General features: G+C 32.7%; 2 protein-coding genes and 2 long non-coding RNA genes across 8 annotated transcripts; 2 read left to right on the top strand and 2 right to left on the bottom strand.

The window, feature by feature from the left end:
• The first annotated feature begins 2,251 nt into the window (after nucleotides 1-2,251).
• Nucleotides 2,252-4,807, top strand: LOC142552543 (protein SHI RELATED SEQUENCE 3). Its single transcript, XM_075662227.1, has 2 exons — nucleotides 2,252-3,162; nucleotides 4,012-4,807. The coding sequence occupies exons 1-2, from the start codon at nucleotides 2,850-2,852 to the stop codon at nucleotides 4,365-4,367; spliced, it is 669 nt and encodes a 222-aa protein (XP_075518342.1). The 5' UTR covers nucleotides 2,252-2,849; the 3' UTR covers nucleotides 4,368-4,807.
• A 4,733-nt stretch (nucleotides 4,808-9,540) lies between these two features.
• Nucleotides 9,541-18,627, bottom strand: LOC142554114 (uncharacterized). Of its 5 annotated transcripts, none has more exons than XM_075664759.1 (11): nucleotides 18,401-18,627; nucleotides 18,167-18,249; nucleotides 17,727-17,832; nucleotides 11,600-11,703; nucleotides 11,443-11,508; nucleotides 11,250-11,366; nucleotides 10,858-10,932; nucleotides 10,501-10,603; nucleotides 10,164-10,211; nucleotides 9,913-10,034; nucleotides 9,541-9,806 (listed from the first exon to the last, which is right to left on the bottom strand). In XM_075664759.1, exons 4-11 carry the CDS (start codon nucleotides 11,600-11,602, stop codon nucleotides 9,705-9,707), a joined length of 636 nt encoding a protein of 211 aa, XP_075520874.1. In that variant the 5' UTR covers nucleotides 11,603-11,703; nucleotides 17,727-17,832; nucleotides 18,167-18,249; nucleotides 18,401-18,627; the 3' UTR covers nucleotides 9,541-9,704. The 5 variants fall into 5 exon arrangements, with proteins under 5 accessions (XP_075520874.1, XP_075520872.1, XP_075520873.1 ...); XM_075664757.1 differs by having other exon boundaries at nucleotides 11,605-11,703; nucleotides 17,727-17,812; XM_075664758.1 differs by having other exon boundaries at nucleotides 11,605-11,703; nucleotides 17,727-17,812; nucleotides 18,167-18,232.
• Nucleotides 13,208-16,249, top strand: LOC142554112 (uncharacterized). Its single transcript, XR_012822090.1, has 3 exons — nucleotides 13,208-13,320; nucleotides 13,403-13,472; nucleotides 13,549-16,249. It is a non-coding gene; the product is annotated as an uncharacterized LOC142554112 (long non-coding RNA).
• LOC142554113 (uncharacterized) lies at nucleotides 16,259-17,162 on the bottom strand. Its single transcript, XR_012822091.1, has 3 exons — nucleotides 16,647-17,162; nucleotides 16,495-16,564; nucleotides 16,259-16,418 (listed from the first exon to the last, which is right to left on the bottom strand). It is a non-coding gene; the product is annotated as an uncharacterized LOC142554113 (long non-coding RNA).
• Nucleotides 18,628-19,209: the final 582 nt, after the last annotated feature.

The raw sequence follows: 19,209 nt of genomic DNA, 5'->3' as shown, positions 1-19,209 counted from the left end.
CATTGACTCCAGGACTGCATCTTGTTGGGGCAAATGTTGCATATTTTCTTCAAACCTATTTCAGTTGATTTGGTTTTAGAACCATAAATTTTTTTATTACCAAACAAATCGAAACAATTACTTTCGGTTTGGTTTGATTTGGGTGATTAATTTTTAGTTACTGTACTTTTATACTATTTTATTAAGTTTAAGATACTTAGAGTAACTAACTTTGGTGTCATGGTCTGTTTTAAAAATTATATATATTAATAAAATGTTAAAATTTTAATGCAAGTTATATACAGTTCAGCGAATAGAATCATTATTTCTTGTGATTTAGGTTATATGTTCATTTCTTACTGAGGTCATTTTTATATTCTTTTATTTTTCAATTTATTTTTTAATTTATATATCAAAATTACAGTGTAGTCTCTCACTGTTTTTCATAATTATATTTTGATCCTCATTTAAATATAAATCAAATAAATTATAAAAAATATTATACAAGCACGCAACGCGTGTGTCGGTGCACTAGTTTTACAGAAATTGAGCGAACATTTATTAATGGTCGCCTTTCGGATACGATAAAGTGGACGTTTAGCGAGACTAAAATGTTTATAAGTAAACAATCATATATTATAATATTTATGAAAACACAAAAATTCCTGTGAGACTGTCTCACATGTCAATTTTGTGAAACAGATATTCTATATGGGTCATCCACGAAAAAATATTATATTTTATGTCAAATATATTAAATTTTATTGTAAATATGGACACGATTAATCCGTCTCACGAATAAAGATCCGTGAGATCGTCTTATGAAAGACCTACTCTTATGAAAATTACATAATTTTTCAAATAAAAAACCTAGATTTTTATAGTTATGTTTATTTGGACTAAAATCTATAATAAATAAATTTTCAATGTATTGTATGGTTACAAAACTCACTAATAATATAATTGAAACAAAAAAATCAAATAAAATATACTTTCATTAAAAAAATCACACTAAATTAACGAATCTAATTAAATGATTTTTTTTTTATATTAATGTAGTCTGTTTTGATCGGTTTGATTTGATTTATTTTATCCAAAATTTGAATCAAACCAATTATTACTATCTGGTAGATTCTAAAATCAATTTAAATCGTAATTACCTAAAAACCGATCCAAACCATTCGATTTATTTTAGTTTGATTCAATTTCTGAACATTCTTAGACTGATGCATGGGTAAAAATGATATTCTATTTTTTATTCGATATGTTGGGCAAATTGCTAAATAAAAATCAGAATAGCATTAAATCTCCGCGAATAAGGTTATAAGTGCAAATAATAGCTTTCGAAATTCAATTCAAGAACACTTTACAGATAATAAAAATAGGTAATAATAATTATTTTATAATTCAGAATCATATTATTATTTCTTCCTTCTATTCATAAAGTAGGTGATGTGAAAGCAAACAGTAGCACAACACTGTTGTTGCACGAGGCTTCCATTGATACCCCTATAAGCTACAACACCAGTGATTAAGTGTGAGACGGTCTCAAGAATCTTTATCTGTAAGATGGTCAATCCTACCGATATTCACAATAAAAAGTAATACCCTTAGCATAAAAAGTAATACTTTTTCGTGGATGACCTAAATAAGAGATCTGTCTCACAAAATACGATCCGTGAGACCGTCTTACACAAATTTTTGTCTTTTTTTACACCTGTATAGATGATCTGATTGCATACATATATTACATAACAAAAACTAAAAACAATGATATTGTTAACTTAGTCGATTGATATAAACATTTCTTGATCAATTGTTTTAATAATGACCAAACTAATATAGCAAATTCCATGTAATTTTAAATGTCGTTTGACGTGACATGACTTTGTTAATTTTGATGCAATTTACTTATCAATAAAATTAAATATTTAATGCTAATAAAGTGTAATTTATTTCTTTTAATAATATTTTATGTACCGTTGAGACATTGCTTTATCTGATTTGGATCTAATGTTTGGTGTGTCTTGTAAAATGTTGGAAACCCCACAAAACACTGTGAGTCGGTGTACGGGCACGGAAAAGCTACTAAGAAAGAGTTCCATGTCCTAAACATGTAATTCCAATTAGTGTGGCGCAAAATAAAAACTGTACATTTTGAGCAGTGAGCCATTCTACGAAATGAAGCTCAGCGAGAAAGGTGGTAAAGTTGAACAAACATGAGTAGTGGAAACCTAATCAGAAAACCCTTGGAAGAAGAGTAGCCTGTTCTTGAAGAGGATCAATGCATGTGTTTTTTTAATAGCTTTAGAAGATTGTTTGTTTGATTAGAGGAAAGCCCTTTTGTTCATTTGTTTATTTTTTGTTCTAAACTCACGATTTGAGCTCGGATTCTACGTTCTTGTAGTAAGGGACATAAAATCGTGGAGAAAGAACACCTAATTCTTGAAGAAGAATGTGTTTTTAGAGGTTGAAAAGATCTGTTGTTTGATTAGAGAGAAGAAGCCCTTTTGTTCATTGGTTTGTAACTTACATTTTTTTCTCTTCCAAACTCACGATTCGAGCTCGGGAAAATGCTTGTTCGGTTGTTGGCCGGGAAGCCTTTCCCTTTCTTTTTCGATCCGTAAATCCGAAAATTCGTTTTTCTTCTCACGTTACCACACACACTCTAGGTATGATTTGAATCCTCGATTTCGCCATGAGCTAGATCTCAAGTAACCCACCTCCGGGAACCAATTCCTTGTTTCTTCTAGTACGCGACGACGATCGTAATAAAAGCGAGAAGAGCCAGCTAGCTAGAAGCAACGCAACCATTTCTTGAAAATAGGACATTCATACCAAGTTTTCCTAGATATTTTTCATTCATTGCGATGATGAGAAGAGAAGAAAGGGTAGCTGATAGTGGCGCTTCTCTAGCAACCAAAAGGTGCCAAGACTGCGGGAATCAAGCAAAGAAAGATTGCCAACACTTGAGGTGCAGAACTTGCTGCAAAAGCCGGGGATTTGCTTGCCAAACCCACGTTAACAGTACATGGGTTCCTGTTTCTCTAAGGTACCCGAGGCACCATCTAATAACGCTGCAGCAGGAACAACATATTCATTCGCCAACTGCTCATCAACAAGAAGACCATCAACCAAACCCTAAAAGATACAGAGCCACTAATCAAGGGCCACCATCATTAGGTATAGTACTGTTTTCTTTCTCGCTACTTTTTGCCTTAAGATCTCGCAGATCCCGCACGTTCACGTACTATACGGTGTAATAATTGGTTCTTGATCGAGGAATTGGCGTGTGGTTGATGTTTATGAATCTTTCTGCAGTGTGCATATAGTAAACCCACAAACCCTAGCCACAACTTTCACTTAATAACCCTACGCTGGTGTTTCAAAAGTGGTGAAGAACATAACAACCAACTTTTAAATTTTAAAATCTCTATATTTTGAATTCTTTAAATATAATCTAAGCAAAATTTTCTTGTGTTTTCAAAGATATCTTGAAACTTCAAGAGCTATATATATTCACATATTTTTTCAATCCATATGCTTAATACTGCAGCCCATGATTTTTAAACGAGATGCTTAGTTATTTAAGTTTTGATATATGATTTTCTAAGTTTAAATATTGGCTAGCTAGAATTATTTGTTTATATGATACAATGTTTTATAAATAATAAAAAAAAATACACTAGAGTTGCACATCTAATTAACACATGTTTTTAAAAAACACAAAGGGTTTTTATAAAATCAAAATAATTGATCTATGTATATGTATGATAAAATTTATAAGAATGTATGTTAAAATCATTTCTTGAAATTATGAATAATCCAAGTTGGATTTAGTTCACAGCAAAATCTTTCAATTTAAAGATAGCCTTAAATTAAGCATTAGCACATACAATTTTTAGATGATGTAACTTCATTCTAATATATATGCATATTACATCAAATAGGCATGCTTAATGTTCCACGATTTCTTGATATCGTGATGACAGATGATAAATCAACTTTCTTTTGCAATTTGTTCAATCTTAGGTCTACAAGAAGGCGATTTTCCTGTTGAGGCCAGTTTCCCTGCTGTGTTTCGTTGCGTTCGTGTGAGTTCACTGGACAATGCGATAGATCAGTATGCATACCAGACATCGGTGAGCATTGGAGGCCATGTGTTCGCGGGCATTCTGTATGATCAAGGTCCTGAACTGGAGGGAACTGGAAACTATGTTACCGGAGAGAACTCTACTTCACCCGGCATTGGCTTGTTGCAGCAAGAAAATTGTGTCCTGAGTACAACTGCTACTGCTACTGCTACTTCATCCACTCCATATCCTCTCCCTTTTTGTGCATTCACCACTACTACTGCACAGTTCTTCGATCAGTACCCAAAATCTTGAGGAAGCCAAGTATATGTACAAATACAGTTCATTTTTGTATATTTGTTTCAAATAAGTATATTTTATAGGGATTTATTGAGATTGAAGATCAAAAGGGCAGAAGTAATATCTAAGACATGTTGAGTTTGTTGATTCCTATGAGAATAATTTGTGATTTGAATATGTATTTTTTTGTTTGTGTTGCTCAAGGTTGTCTCATTTCCAATGTATATATCATGTTCTTTTTTGGATGATTTAACAGTATAACTATGTTTAAGTACATTAGCAGTTGGATCCAATAAATTCCACATGTTAATATGTGCTTAATTTAATCTATTTTGTCATGGATACGATCTAAAGTGCTTAAGAGGCTACAAGTAAATTTTGAAATACTTGTGATATATTGTCTCCATCAACTATCCTCTCCGATCCTCGCTAAAAAAATTTCGTGATCAACAATGGCTAATTAAGTCGCTAAATAATTATTAGCGACGGAATTTGTTTTGTCAAATTTTTTTTAAAAAAACCGGGGAGATAGCCATGAAGTCTACTCATCTGTTAAATTTTTAGCCGAGAGAAATGTTCATTCCGCTGCAGTTGAGTTTCATATCATGTTATGATGAATGAATGCTGCAATATAAGTTTGTGCTGCTGCTACTTAGTTTTGGTTCTGCATTTATAGTTTGTAGCATAATTGTTATATTTAATTTGTTCCCACAGGCAGAGCTAGACAATTTTTTTTAGAGGGACGGAGATAAATTTGTCTAAATATTTAATTTCAAAGTAGAATTATAATATTTAACATAGTGAACTTTTATATGACAAAAACTTGCGTGAGACGGTCTCACGGGTCGTATTTTGTGAGACGGATCTCTTATTTGGGTCATCCATGAAAAATTATTACTTTTTATGTTAAAAGTATTATTTTTTATTATGAATATTGGTAGGGAAAAGCCCAATCACCCAATGATACTTAACTTAAAACATATAAAAAAAAAAAACAAATCATTAGATTTTTTGTTGCAAGAACGAAGATAATCACAAAGCCACCAAATCTTCAATCTTTAATTCATACATAAACTCATCATCATGTTGAAAATATACAAGAATATTTTAATTTTTACTTGATTTTACAACATGCATATGAATCTATGAACTCTTGGTATCCAATATCACTTGAGTCATATAAAAAAAAGTAGGTCTCTTGTGAGACGGTCTCATGAATCTTTATATGTGAGACGGGTCAACCATATCGATATTCGCAATAAAAAGTAATATTCTTAGCATAAAAAGTAATATTTTTTCATGGATGACCCAAATAAGATACCCGTCTCACAAAATACGATCTGTGAGACCGTCTCACACAAGTTTTTGTCTGTAAAAAATAGTTCACAGTATTGTAAACTTTATTTATCAAGTATCATAGATAGGTATTTTCCAATAAAAATAGATAAAATAGTACCATAGTCAAATTGATAAACCCTAGGTTTCTTCTTTTTTTTTTTTTTTTTTTTTTTGTCGTCGTCTTGAGAGAGCAATCATTATTATTAAAATTTTTTTTGAATCTTCCTTTAAAAAAAAAAAGCAAATATTGTGAATCAGTATTATATTATTAAAACCACGAAAACACTAAATTCCCCCATGTATTTGTTGCATATCTATTTTGAGACACATGCATGACTAGACTACATACCTATAGTACACAATGTTAGATATATAATGAATATTTTCTCCATATATTAAATATACAAAATAAAAAATACGAAATATTTTTAAATATGTTAAAATTAGATACATGTGCCCATAAGTGTATCGCGAATTGCTCGAACTATAAATGTTCCGACCCCATTTGATAGCATTTTTGGGTAGTAGGTTATATCTCGTCATGATGTCGATTGTAAGGGTTGTTTAACATAAAAATGCAAAAATAATAAATTGTGTTGATCGGATTTAGGTGTTGTGTGTCGGTGTTGTCAACACCTTTCATAACATGCAGTATAATGTATTATTTATCACACACATAAACTTTAATGACGAGAATAAGACGGATTAAATTATGTACAAGTATTTATACTTAGCTTTTACAATTCCTCATGACAAAATAATCATTAGAAAAATTGTAAATCGTTTACAAAAACTCGATACTAGTGACGCGTATTAAAAACTATATTCCTTGACAATCAAAGTAAATAAATTGCATCTAAAATAACCTAAATAAAATCACAGATGCAAATATCGTATTGCTTACAACAGAAACCACCTAAAACTCTTTAACCAACAGTGCACACGATTGTTGTTCTTCAAGTGTCTTCAACACGGATCAGCAACAAAAGCAAACCGATGAATCAATCACGCAAATTCTTCTAATCAAATATGTTCAGCTCTGCGTTTTATTTTCTCTCTAAGAAAACCACCGCCGCTGTCGCACCTTACAGTCTGTTTGGCAACCAGGATTTGTGAGGATTTCATGGGATTTGGAATTGGATTTGGAAATTCAAGTATTTGAAATTTCATTTGGTGTTTGGTTTAAAATTTAAAAATAGTATTTACAAATCCATTTCTTGTTTGGAGAAAAAAAGATTCGAATTTGGAATTTTAAAATTTTACTAAGCTACCTTTAGAAATCATATAAACATAAATAACCCAAAGAAGTTTAGAAATTAATAATTCTTCTCTATTAGTTGTGTTTGTAAATTCAAAAATTAATTATTATTTATTAATCATAGTGCACATAAAATAATAATTAAAAAATCATCAAACAACTTCAAACTTTAACATGAAATTAATTATTAAATATAAAAAGAGGCTTTGATAATTACTATAATTTCTATTATATTAATCAGTAAATAACATACGAAACTTATAAAATTTAAACGAAATCTTTCAACTTCTAAAAAAAGTTAAAAGGAAAAAAAGTTTAATCATTTAGAAATTTTTGGTGGAGAAAGTTGACTGATGAGAATGATGTGTTGGATAAAAAGTAATTGTATGTTTTTAAAATCCAAATCCCACCAAATCTTATCAAATTTGATGAGATTTGGATATACTCATTGAAATCCCATGAAATCCCATAAAATTTTAAACAAATCCGAATTTTTTTTTTTTGAATCACTTTGCCAAACAGTAAAAATAGAATTTTGAAATACAAATCCCATGAAATCCTCCCAAATCCTGGTTGCCAAACACATTGTTACTGTCTTGTTTTATACCATTTATTTAACCTAGAGTTCATTCCACAAAAGAGTCCTACAATATATGGAAACAAGAATTTCATTAGCAATAAAACTCTTTTAATTAAGGATAAATACCAAATTAAAAACAATTCTTGTTAATACATGAATGCAAAACTCTATATATATATATATATATATATATATATATATATATATATTAAATATTTTCATATTCATAAAATCGAAAAATTAAATAAAGAATCCTTTCATCGATGAATTAACATAAGATCGTTTTGTTTATTTTGGGATCCAATAGTCCTGTCTCCACAAAACTATAGTATTCGAAACCACATTTCTAGCCCCATTTATTTTGAGGATCATTCGAGACTCAAGAGTACTACTTGCTCAACCAGATATATCATGAAATCCATTCAGAGCATAACACTCCAATGTCCACCTTCTCCTTTTAGTAATTTGTACCTAACATTTGGCATGACTACAATTATGGGCCGCTACCTTTTTTTTTTCTTCAGTTCATAAACATCAATCATACGTTGCAGGCAATCGTCCCTAAGATACAACGACTTCAATTCGAAACCGGCCGGCCGCACGCGTGTGTGTTTCACCAAAACACAGCTTGGAGCTTATAAGGGAGACAGAGTTTGTCTAATATTTCAATGTGGCACAACTCTCACTCCCTTTTTTTCATTCACCACTTTTCATTTTTTCATTTATCCAACAATTAACCAAAAATATTAATAAGAAAACATTAATAAAAGGGAAAAACCCATTAAAAATAAAATAATTAGCTACTTAGCTGAAAATCAGAATCCGGAACTCTGGTAACTTCACATTTCTTGAAGAAGTTCCAACCATTCATTCCATGTATATATTATGCATGTACGAAACACGTATTATTCGGATTGCAACTTAAAGGTTTTATTAATTTCGTTAGGTATTATCGGTTTAACGACTAAGATTGAATTTTCTTGCACCTATTAAAGTTCAATGAACGGGTAACACCACCAAGATTTGCTTTGTTTAGCAATGCAATATTTTTCATCCATCTCAAATTAGCGAGAAATTATTTAATAAACTAGTATACTGAAATTAGAGGGGAACTACAAGTTCCCTCGGTAGTTAACTATTTAATATGTCAATTTGTCGTAATTAGTGGCAGATTCATAAATTTCGTCGCTAATATGAGACTTAATTTGATTCAAAATTTGAATAGCGATAAAATACATAGTTACCTGTTTTTTTTTAAATAAAAATATAATACTTTGTCTTTTTTTTTCTTTTAATATCAAAATATAGTGTTTTTAAAGCATCTATCAAAATATAGTAAGAAAATTTAAATAAAAAAATACCCTTTAATTATTAAAATATATCAGCATATTAATGTTCATTATTTTGACAAAAAAAAAGAACATTTTATTTAGGGAAAGCCCAAGGCCAATCATCCTCTGTTGACATCTTTACCCATAATGGAATTTCATTTACATTAAAAAAAAAATTCAATTTAACGCCATGCCAAATTTGTGAGACGTGTCTCCGACCCGTCCCATAAAAAATATCATTTTTTGTTAGTTATATTATAAAAAATATTGAGTAATATAATGCTGATTTGAGAAAAAATATTTCAATATTTTTAACATTTAAAAATTATCAATTTTTTATTAGTTATATTATGAAAATATTGTGTAATATATACTGATTTATACGAAAAATATCAAAATATTATTTTTCAATATAAAAACATAATCTGTTGTCAGTCATGTTACGAAGAAATATTTTGTATTGAAAAATATTATTTTTGATGTCAAAAATATATTATGTAATATAAGCTTATTTGAATAAAAAATAATGTTTTTTATATCGAAGTGTTACTTTTCAATATAGATATAAACAAATTGTCAAGTCTTACATATTCGTGAGGCCGTCACACATGATAATTTCATTTATATAGTTTCATGTAATTAAATGAGTGTAGTGTTTTTAATTAAATCAAACAATTCACATGAAATAAAACATTTGTAATATATTTCTAGTAAAAATAAACAATTATAATATAAAAGAATTAAGAGATTTGCCGAAGTCCATGATCAGCTCGCTAAAGTCGCATTCCTTCCAAATTCGTTATATACTCAGATTTTGAGGCAACTTTGAACCTCAGCCGAGAAATCTATCGTGTTTTACCTTGGAGCACACGGACAACATCCTCTGCTCGTGCTTGGATCCCTTTCAGATACTCGATAAGTACACGTTGCCGATACGATCCACCCTCCTGAAACAAGGTTGAGGGACGATTTTTTTGTAGGTTATTGTTATAACTTACCAGCCGTGTTCTTTTTAACTGAGAAAAAGCAAAAGTATTACATGAGAAAGCTTACTGTTCTAATCAAAGTCCGCTCGATACGTTTTTTGATAACACCGTCTAATTCTTCATGCGAAATATCACCTTTGCCAATCTTCAACCCATCAATCAATATTGCATTCCATTCTGCCTCAGAAGCTATTCCATGTAACAGATCGGTGTAAATATAGATATCATAAAGAACCGGAAACTATAGCAGATCAGATAGGCTGATTTCTAGTCCGTTGCTGAAGAAAATTAAAGAAAAATTTGGACATGAGAAAGTACCTTGAATTAAGGTTTCGAGAAACTCTTCGGCTTTCAATACCTCGTTTCCTGCCCAAAAATAATAACGAAGGATCCGTCAACCTCTCCAAAAATAGATTTCAGGTGGCACTGTTCATGCAAAACCATTGAAACCAGTGAGAGTAGAGCTAGATAAAACAATTGTAGCGCATGATTAGAAAATAGATGCCCGATAAAGACAGCGAAATGCTGAAAGGATTAGCATTTGTAGTACTCAAATTTATTTACATATATCATGAAGAATTAAATGATTCACCAGATTAATCAAATGGTTCCAACGATTAACACAAACTTGATGCTGTTTGTGTATTAAATACACCTTTTTTGGCGTAACTACGCTTGGAGAGAACTCTAGATGCATAAAGTTGATAGACCTTTTGCAGCATAGCCTCGAGCCCCGGCTTATCACCATCTTCTTTTGCCTGCATATCACAACAGTCACTTGATCAGTGCCAAATTCATATATGCTTCATATAAAAAAACACAAACCAACCAGTGAAATATATATATATAATTGCAATCTCATATTTTATGCATGCGTAGTGAAAAATGCACTCAACTCAATAAAATTGAAATGGAAATGTGACAGTCAAAACAGGGAGATGGAAAACCCGGACACCATAGAATCTTAAGATATCGTGAAATTGTGATATACAAACGACGACAAATATCTTACTTGCCGCAGCTGTGCATTAACTTCCGAGAGGAATCCCTCATCAAGCTGACCTTCTTGTTCTCTTTGGTTTAATTCCTAAAAATACCCAGCAAGTTATACAGAAGGTAAATCGTTCGAAAGAATTAGTTCCCCCAACAACAAAATAAAATCACTCTGGTGAATTTTTTGGATGAAACCAAATTATTTGGCCTGCGAGGAATACCCCTTAAAATGTGGCAATTAATTGATTATAAAAATATCATCTGGCATACATGTTAGAATAAGTTCGAATGCTGAAGTAATGGAGGAGTAGCACCAACCAAAGCTAAATAAAAGGCATCAATTTTGCTAACATCTTTTATAATGTAAAAAGTGTGATATTTTCAAATTAAGTTCAGACATGGAAAACGTACTTTCTGCATGAGAATAAGAGCATTAGGGTCTCTAGGAGGCCAAGGAATTTCTTCATCTTTCTCGGCTACAGGTTTCAAAATCGCCTTCAGCACATCAGTAGCTGATTCGATGTTTTCCTAAGAAAAAATAATCCCTCTTATGATAATACAGAAGAATGTTGATGCAGAAATTGGAGTGGTGGATAAGTAATACATTTGTCTTGTGGATGAGACGATCCACAATACCCATCAATATTTCAGCCAATTCTTCATAATCTTTCTGTGGAATGAACAACAAAAGGAAATTTTGATTAAGAAACACACAGTAGATTAAGAATTATACATGAAAAAAACTGGACCAAGTCTAAAACCATGCTTTATCGTCTTCGGATTTGCACGTTTCTGTTCTAGCTGCAAGTCTTATCCAAAAACCCTCATTGAAAGCAAAAATATTCTCTGCGACAACTTTCCGAAGCTGCTTCCATATATTAAAAAAACTGAATCAGATTATCGCAGTGTTTAGATGAAATAACACAGTTTATCTTCTACTGAATGGGTAGAAAATATTATTAGGGTGTGTTTGATAGTATAGATTTAGGTTATAAGAAATAAAAAAATAATTACGAAGATTTTTCACAGACTTGATTATGAAAGGATAATGATCACATATTACATAAGCTAATTGACTTCTGCAACGTAGGAAAAATATAATTTCCAGAAACTAAAATAACAGATGCAGTCACAACTTACAAATAATTTCTTGTTTTCAAGCTTTAAGAATGATGTTATATGTTTAGTTCCTTTACATAAAATGTGAGATGCCCGAATAATATTTTATTGTTTTCAGTCATGTCAACAAAGAAAATCATTCTGCACAATCACTACAAGAAATTCCAGATTCAACCACAATCAAAAGACAGCGGTTTTATCAGAAACCGTTGCCTTTTTCCTTTTAACAACGGTTTTAACGAAAACCGTTGTCTTTGTGAATTTTTTTCTTTGTCAAAGAACAGTTTTTAAAAACCGTTGTCTTTTATGGGTCAACAACAACGGTTTTAGCAAACCGTTGTCTATGGGCGTGCTTTTTGGTTGCTCAGACAACGGTTTTCAAAACCGTTGTCTTTGTGCTGGTTTTTTATTTAGCTAAGACAACAAAAACCGTTGTTTTTTATGGGTCAACAACAACGGTTTTAGCAAACCGTTGTCTATGGGCGTGCTTTTTGGTTGCTCAGACAACTGTTTTCAAAACCGTTGTCTCTGTGCTGGTTTTTTATTTAGCTAAGACAACGATTTTTGTTAAAACCGTTGCCTTTTATAGGTTACGACATCGGTTTTTATACCATTGTCTATGAGCGGGTTTTTTTAGTAGCTACGACAACGGTTATTAATACCGTAGTCTATGAGCGCGTTTTTATGTAGCTAAGACAACGGGTTGTCTATTAACGTCAGTGAAAGACAACGGATTTTTTAGTAGCTACGACAATGGTTTATAAAATCGTTGTCTATATATATTTTTAGGATCTAAGACAACGGTTTAAAAAAAATCATTGTCGTATTACTAAAAAAAATAGCTTTCAAAGCAACACTCTAAATCTTTTAACAACAGTGTTTAAAAAACTGTTTTAAAAAAAATCAATATCCCAACTTATCCCCACACACTTCTCGCATAACACACAGTGTACACCTAATAGAAATCGCGACACACACACACATACCAAACCCTCTCCCGTCGCCCTCCTTTTTCCCAGCCAAATCAAAGCCGCCGCCCGTCCTTTCGCCGAGGGCCGGCGAAGGTAGCCCAGGTCTGGTCGACCTTGATTGCAACGGTAATCAGGAGTTTTGAACAAGGCAAGGTCGTGAATCTTAGTCCTATTCTGCGCGCGATTTGTCATCCGATTGGGTAAGAATTTCACTCGATTATTTGGGTCATTTGAGGTTGTTTGAGATGTATTATAGTATTTTTAAATATTGTGGTAGTGTGTAGTTTTCATTGAACTCTCACTGTCATCGAGCTTTATAAGGAGATTGTTTATTTGGTGGATTCCCTAAGTCATCGCATTCGCGATGAGGATTGGAAATATGCTGTGGAAATGTGAGTTCATATTCCATTTTAATGATGCATTTCATTTGATGAAAAAACACTCATATATCAACTATGTTCAATGTTAATGAAGGGCGTTGAGATTGTTTAACTCAACTAAGGGAAGGAAAGGAAGAAAGCGTGTATAATGGAAAGTCATAAATGTATGTGTATTTCTCATTCGAGCTAATTTTTTAATGTGTATATTTGTCATTAACAATTTGACATTTTTTAACATAGGCTCCTAGGCAACCGGATGAGAAACAATGTGGTTATTACGTGATGAGATTCATGAGGCGGATTACTGAAGAAGTTGCAACTCTTGAGGGGTATTCACTTCGATCGATAGTAATATTATCTTGCTTATCTAAAATAATTACAAGTTATCTAGCTACTTATCATTTTGAAAATTCATTAAGTTGTGTTTTTTTACTAATATACTTTTTGTGTGTGTTCATAGTTCACAAAAACGGAGTATTTTATGGAAGAAATTGATGAGGTGCGCACCGAGCTGGCCGAGTGCATACAAGATAATATTTATGTATAGTTAGGACATGAGTTCATCTTATTTGAAAAAATACAGCTCAAATTGAACGGATTTGGACATTATTGTTGTACTTTTTAACATGTTTACGGGCTGTTTCAGAAATAGTAATTTTGCACATTATTTAGCTTCTAACATGGGTGAAATTCTTGTTTACTTTAAGATTTTTGTAACATCTTTTCTGTGTATTTCAAAAGTGATATTATTTTGGTTTCTTGCATTTTTCCTTTCAGTTTGTGGATCAAGAATACAAATGATACTGGATTGACATGTGATTATTTTTGTTGCACGTTTGTTGGTTAATGACATGTGGATCTCTTCATTGCTTTCGGGATATGTTGAAAGAATGTGGTAATTATTTTGACTTCTACAAAGGTAACAGCTAACAGCTGCCATTTTTATTATTTTTTCTTTTCTTTTACTGGTTTTTGGGCTTCGAATGTATTGGAAAAAAAGATAAGTTGGAACTTGAGGTGGGATTGAAGATGTGGAGAAGAGGAATTGCATTTGAAAGTAATAATATTTATGTTGAAATGCTGCTAAAAATCTGATTTTTTTGGTTGATTCATGGAATGGTTTGAGATTCATTGTATCAATGTTATATATGAACATATATTGTGTATTGTGCTGTTTGGAAGTGAACTTGGAGATGATTTTGGAGCGGTTTTGAGAATATTTTGGAGGCTCTTTTGTGGTAATTTTGGAGCAGTTGGGCTATTTTGGAGGCTGTTTTGGGGACGGTTTTGGGGTCTGAATTCTGGGCTGTCATGGGAGCTGTTTTCGGGCTTCTTTAAATGGTGTTAAGAGGTTTATGGGCTGTTTTGTGGTGCTGTTTTCATGTTGCTTTCAAGTGCTGTTTTGGGGCTGTTTCGGTGTTGTTTTAAGGTGTTTATGGGATGTTTTGGGGATGGTCTTGGTTGTCACTGTTGGAGTCCCCTGTTAATCTGTTTATATATGTAATAGAGTCTTGTCAGTCTTTTATCAGAGTTTATTCTCCTGGGAGATGCCCCGAGTATTTGTTTGTGTTGTACTTGATGGTTGTATAGATGATAGGTGTGACATATGGTTTGGCTGTATAGGTGATAGGTGTGGTGTATGGTCGTATTTAAATTTATTTCGAATATATATTGTTGTTGTGTGTTTTTAAATTTTCTGGTATGTCCTACTTGCGGGGAGGTTATGCCAAAATTTTGCTAGGCCCTGAGATCCGTTTTAAAGTATTTTAAGTCATTTTTTGTTGCAGATTTTAATCCAACCATTATTTTTGATAATTAATTGTCATTAGTACTGTTTTGGATCTTCATAACAGTTAAGTAGTTGTAGTGATTTTTTTACAAACTTATTTATTGCATATTGTTCTCAATTCATGGCTTATTGTCTTCTAACAAGATTTTTTGCTTTTTGTTACATTACTTGTTCTATATGTTAATGGTTTTAATGCTAAGTTGAGTATGTGTTGAAAATTAACAATGATTAAGTAACATTATGTGGTTTTTATTTTCACAGGCACTGTAATGATGTTTTGGAAGATGCACCAGCAGAGAAATTTATTACAACAAGCTACAGAAGATATTTTGGAGTTGATATGTGCAAGTCTTGGTTGTAGGATATTTTTATTTTTGTGAACTTGACTAAAAGTTTTTGGAATATGGTTACATAATTTTTTTATTTGTTGGTTTGGTAGATTACAAGTCTATGAATGACATATTTCTGTTGTAATTCATGCATGTAGTTCTTGATCAAGTATGTTGATGTTTGAATTGATTTTATATAAGGGTTAATTGATATATATTTCACGCCCAATTTTTTTTAATTAATTAAACAATTTATGGTTTAAATATAATATACAACGGTTTGGTAAAATGATTATATATATAAGACAACAATTTTAAAATGATGTAAATCAAATCCAAAGACAACAGATTTACAATGTTGTAAAACTGTTGTATATTGCAGCGAAAGACATCGGTTTAAAAACATTGACTAACTGTTGTCGAATGCGATAAAAGACAACGGTTATCGTTGTCGTTGCTATAAGACAACGGTTTTTAAGAGCTACGACAACGGTTTATCACCGTTGTCTTTATACATCTACGACAACGGTTTTTCACTTGTTGTCTTTGAGCGAACCATTTAACCATAGGACCTTTTACAACGGTTTTTCAGTGCTACGACAACGGTTTTTCCCCATCGTCTTTAGACGTCTACGACAACGGTTTTTCACCGTTGTCTTCAAGCGCACTCTTTAACAACGGGGCCTTTAACAACGGTTTTACAAGACCTACGACAACGGTTTTTCACCGTCGTCTTTAGACGTCTACGACAACGGTTTTTCACCGTTGTCTTTGAGCACACTCTTTAACCACAGGGCCTTTAACAATGGTTTTACAAGACCTACGTCAAAATGATAAGTAGCTAGATAACTTGTAATTATTTTAGATAAGCAAGATAATATTACTATCGATCGAAGTGAATCCCCCTCAAGAGTTGCAACTTCTTCAGTAATCTGCGTCATGAATCTCATCACGTAATAACCACATTGTTTCTCATCCGGTTGCCTAGGAGCCTATGTTAAAAAATGTCAAATTGTGAATGACAAATATACACATTAAAAAATTAGCTCGAATGAGAAATACACATACCTTTATGACTTCCTATTATACACGCTTTTTTCCTTTCCTTCCCTTAGTTGAGTTAAACAATCTCAACGCCCTTCATTAACATTGAACATAGTTGATATATGAGTGTTTTTTCATTAAATGAAATGCATCATTAAAATGGAATATGAACTCACATTTCCACAACATATTTCCAATCCTCATCGCGAATGCGATGACTTAGAGAATCCACCAAATAAACAATCTCCTTATAAGGCTCGATGACAGTGAGAGTCCAATGAAAACTACACACAACCACAATACTTAAAACTACTATAATACATCTCAAACAACCTCAAATTACCCAAATAATCGAGTGAAATTCTTACCCAAACGGATGACAAATCGCGCGCAGAATAGGAGTAAGATTCACGACCTTGCCTTGCTCAAAACTCCCGATTACCGTTGCAATCAAGGTCGACCGGACCTGGGCTACCTTCGCTGGCCCTCGGCGAACGGACGGGCGGCTGGCTTTGATTCGGCTGGGAAAAAGGAGGGCGACGGGAGAGGGTTTGGTATGTGTGTGTGTGTCGCGATTTCTATTAGGTGTACACTGTGTGTTATGCGAGAAGTGTGTAGGGATAAGTTGGGATATTGGTTTTTTTAACAACAGTTTTTTAAACACTGTTGTTAAAGGATTTAGAGTGTTGCTTTAAAAGCTATTTTTTTAGTAATACGACAACGGTTTTTTTTAAACCGTTGTCTTAGGCCCTAAAAAAGTACATAGACAATGATTTTATAAACCGTTGTCGTAGCTGCTAAAAAAAAAACCGTTGTCTTAGCTACATAAAAACGCGCTCATAGACAACGGTATTAACCGTTGTCGTAGCTACTAAAAAAACCCGATCATAGACAACAGTATAAAAACCGTTGTCGCAACCCATAAAAGACAACGGTTTTTGTTAAAACCGTTGTATTAGCAACCAAAAAGCACGCCCATAGACAACGCTTTTAGCAAACCGTTGTTGACCTATAAAAGACAATGGTTTTTAAAAAAACTGTTGTCTTTGACAAGGAAAAAATTCACAAAGACAACGATTTTCGTTAAAACCGTTGTTAAAAGGAAAAAGACAACGGTTTCTGATAAAACCGTTGTCTTTTGAGTGTGGATGAACGTGGAATTTCTTGTAGTGACTCCAAATCTTTCCTCCTGACCATTGCATATTTTCCTATGGAGTCAATGTGACATAATAATCAACAAAGATTAGAAGGCTTACTTCCTTATCATCTGTATCCCTCAGCATATCGATGAGTCTATCTACTTCCACCATCTGCTTGAATGATTTCTCAGCATCCTTACCGACTGCACACATCAAATTTCTCCTGTTTATTAAATCCAAGCATGAGGAAAATTAGAACCCCAATAGATCAAATAGTAGCATCTGAAGATCCCAGTTTGGAAAATAAACCAGTCTTGATAATTTCTACACAACCAGTTAATTTCTACATAAGAATGGATTTTAAACTGACTACTTCGAATCTGTTCCCTGGCCTTTGTAATTCTTGACTCTGTGCAGTGCTTGTTACTTTCTTTAAACGGGAATATGCCAGTAAAGAAGCATAAACTTACATTATCACATTCCATACCTAGAATATACATGCACTAATCTTTTTAGCTGAAACTGAAACCAGCGAGAAAAAGTTGCAGGAAAAATACCTCTGCCGCAATCCCACAAAATTCAATGAACTAAACCTCCTTTCTCCAAGCTTTACATTGTTCCATCTTCGAAAGAGCAAACACTAGAAATCAGAAATTAACAAAAGAATGATTTCCATCCATCAAAACTAAAACGCCCCCAAAACAGCAACCAAGATTTATCTTTCATCAACTACAAAAACAAAGAATTTAAAAGTTGCCCTTGAATCATAACAACTGCACATAATCAAGTACCGAGTAAAGGTGGAAATTCGAGTCCAATGAAGCACACAGTAGTAGTTGGGGGCACTACTGCCATATCTATGTGATTGCTTGCTGTAAAATTAAAGGAAAACGGATAATTTTTCAAGACAAATGGCGCAATCCCGAGAGAACAGCCGACTTTACAGGGCTATCCTCAAGGCTACTGTCAATGTTGGAACTAAAAGCGTGTGAAACTTCAAAGAGATACTATCTGAATAGAACTCGCTTTGCAGGAATTGCGACTTCAGTTGCAATTGTTTAATAAATTGCTTCTACTCTTTGAAATTGTAAGATGTAAAAAAAGTAATATTGTGCGATAGTTTTTTCGTGGAACTTAAACCTTTGGTTTAATTTTCTGTCTCTACGTGTTTGGCTTAAATTCTATTGTAGTTGAATTTAAAAATAGTTATATCCTTCCATTTATATTGTCAAAATTGCCAGGTGAGACAAGTCGAATTGGTCAATCATATGGGTAGGTTCAGATATTATCAACTCAATCCGTTTATTTGGTGGAGCACAGCGGACCAATTCGACAATAATATCACCCTTTTTATTCAATAAGATACCAAGTGTATGATTGACATTCCATACTAGAAATAATCGCAGGAAATCCTTTGCTATCGCGGATTCTTATTCCTCAATGATATTCCACAATCAAAAAATTGGCTTAATCCCGTGAAAGCATTTCATAGAAGTTCATCAATATCATCTTTTTATAAAGCAAATCGACTTCGATTCTTGAATAATCAACATCCCTTCTACTTCTATTCTAACACAAGATTCTCCTTTTCGTGCGGGAC

The sequence above is a fragment of the Primulina tabacum genome, chromosome 8 (genome assembly GCF_025594145.1).
Source record: "Primulina tabacum isolate GXHZ01 chromosome 8, ASM2559414v2, whole genome shotgun sequence".
In the NCBI taxonomy this organism is placed as follows: domain Eukaryota; kingdom Viridiplantae; phylum Streptophyta; class Magnoliopsida; order Lamiales; family Gesneriaceae; genus Primulina; species Primulina tabacum.
This window is presented reverse-complemented; position numbering and strand designations above follow the sequence as displayed.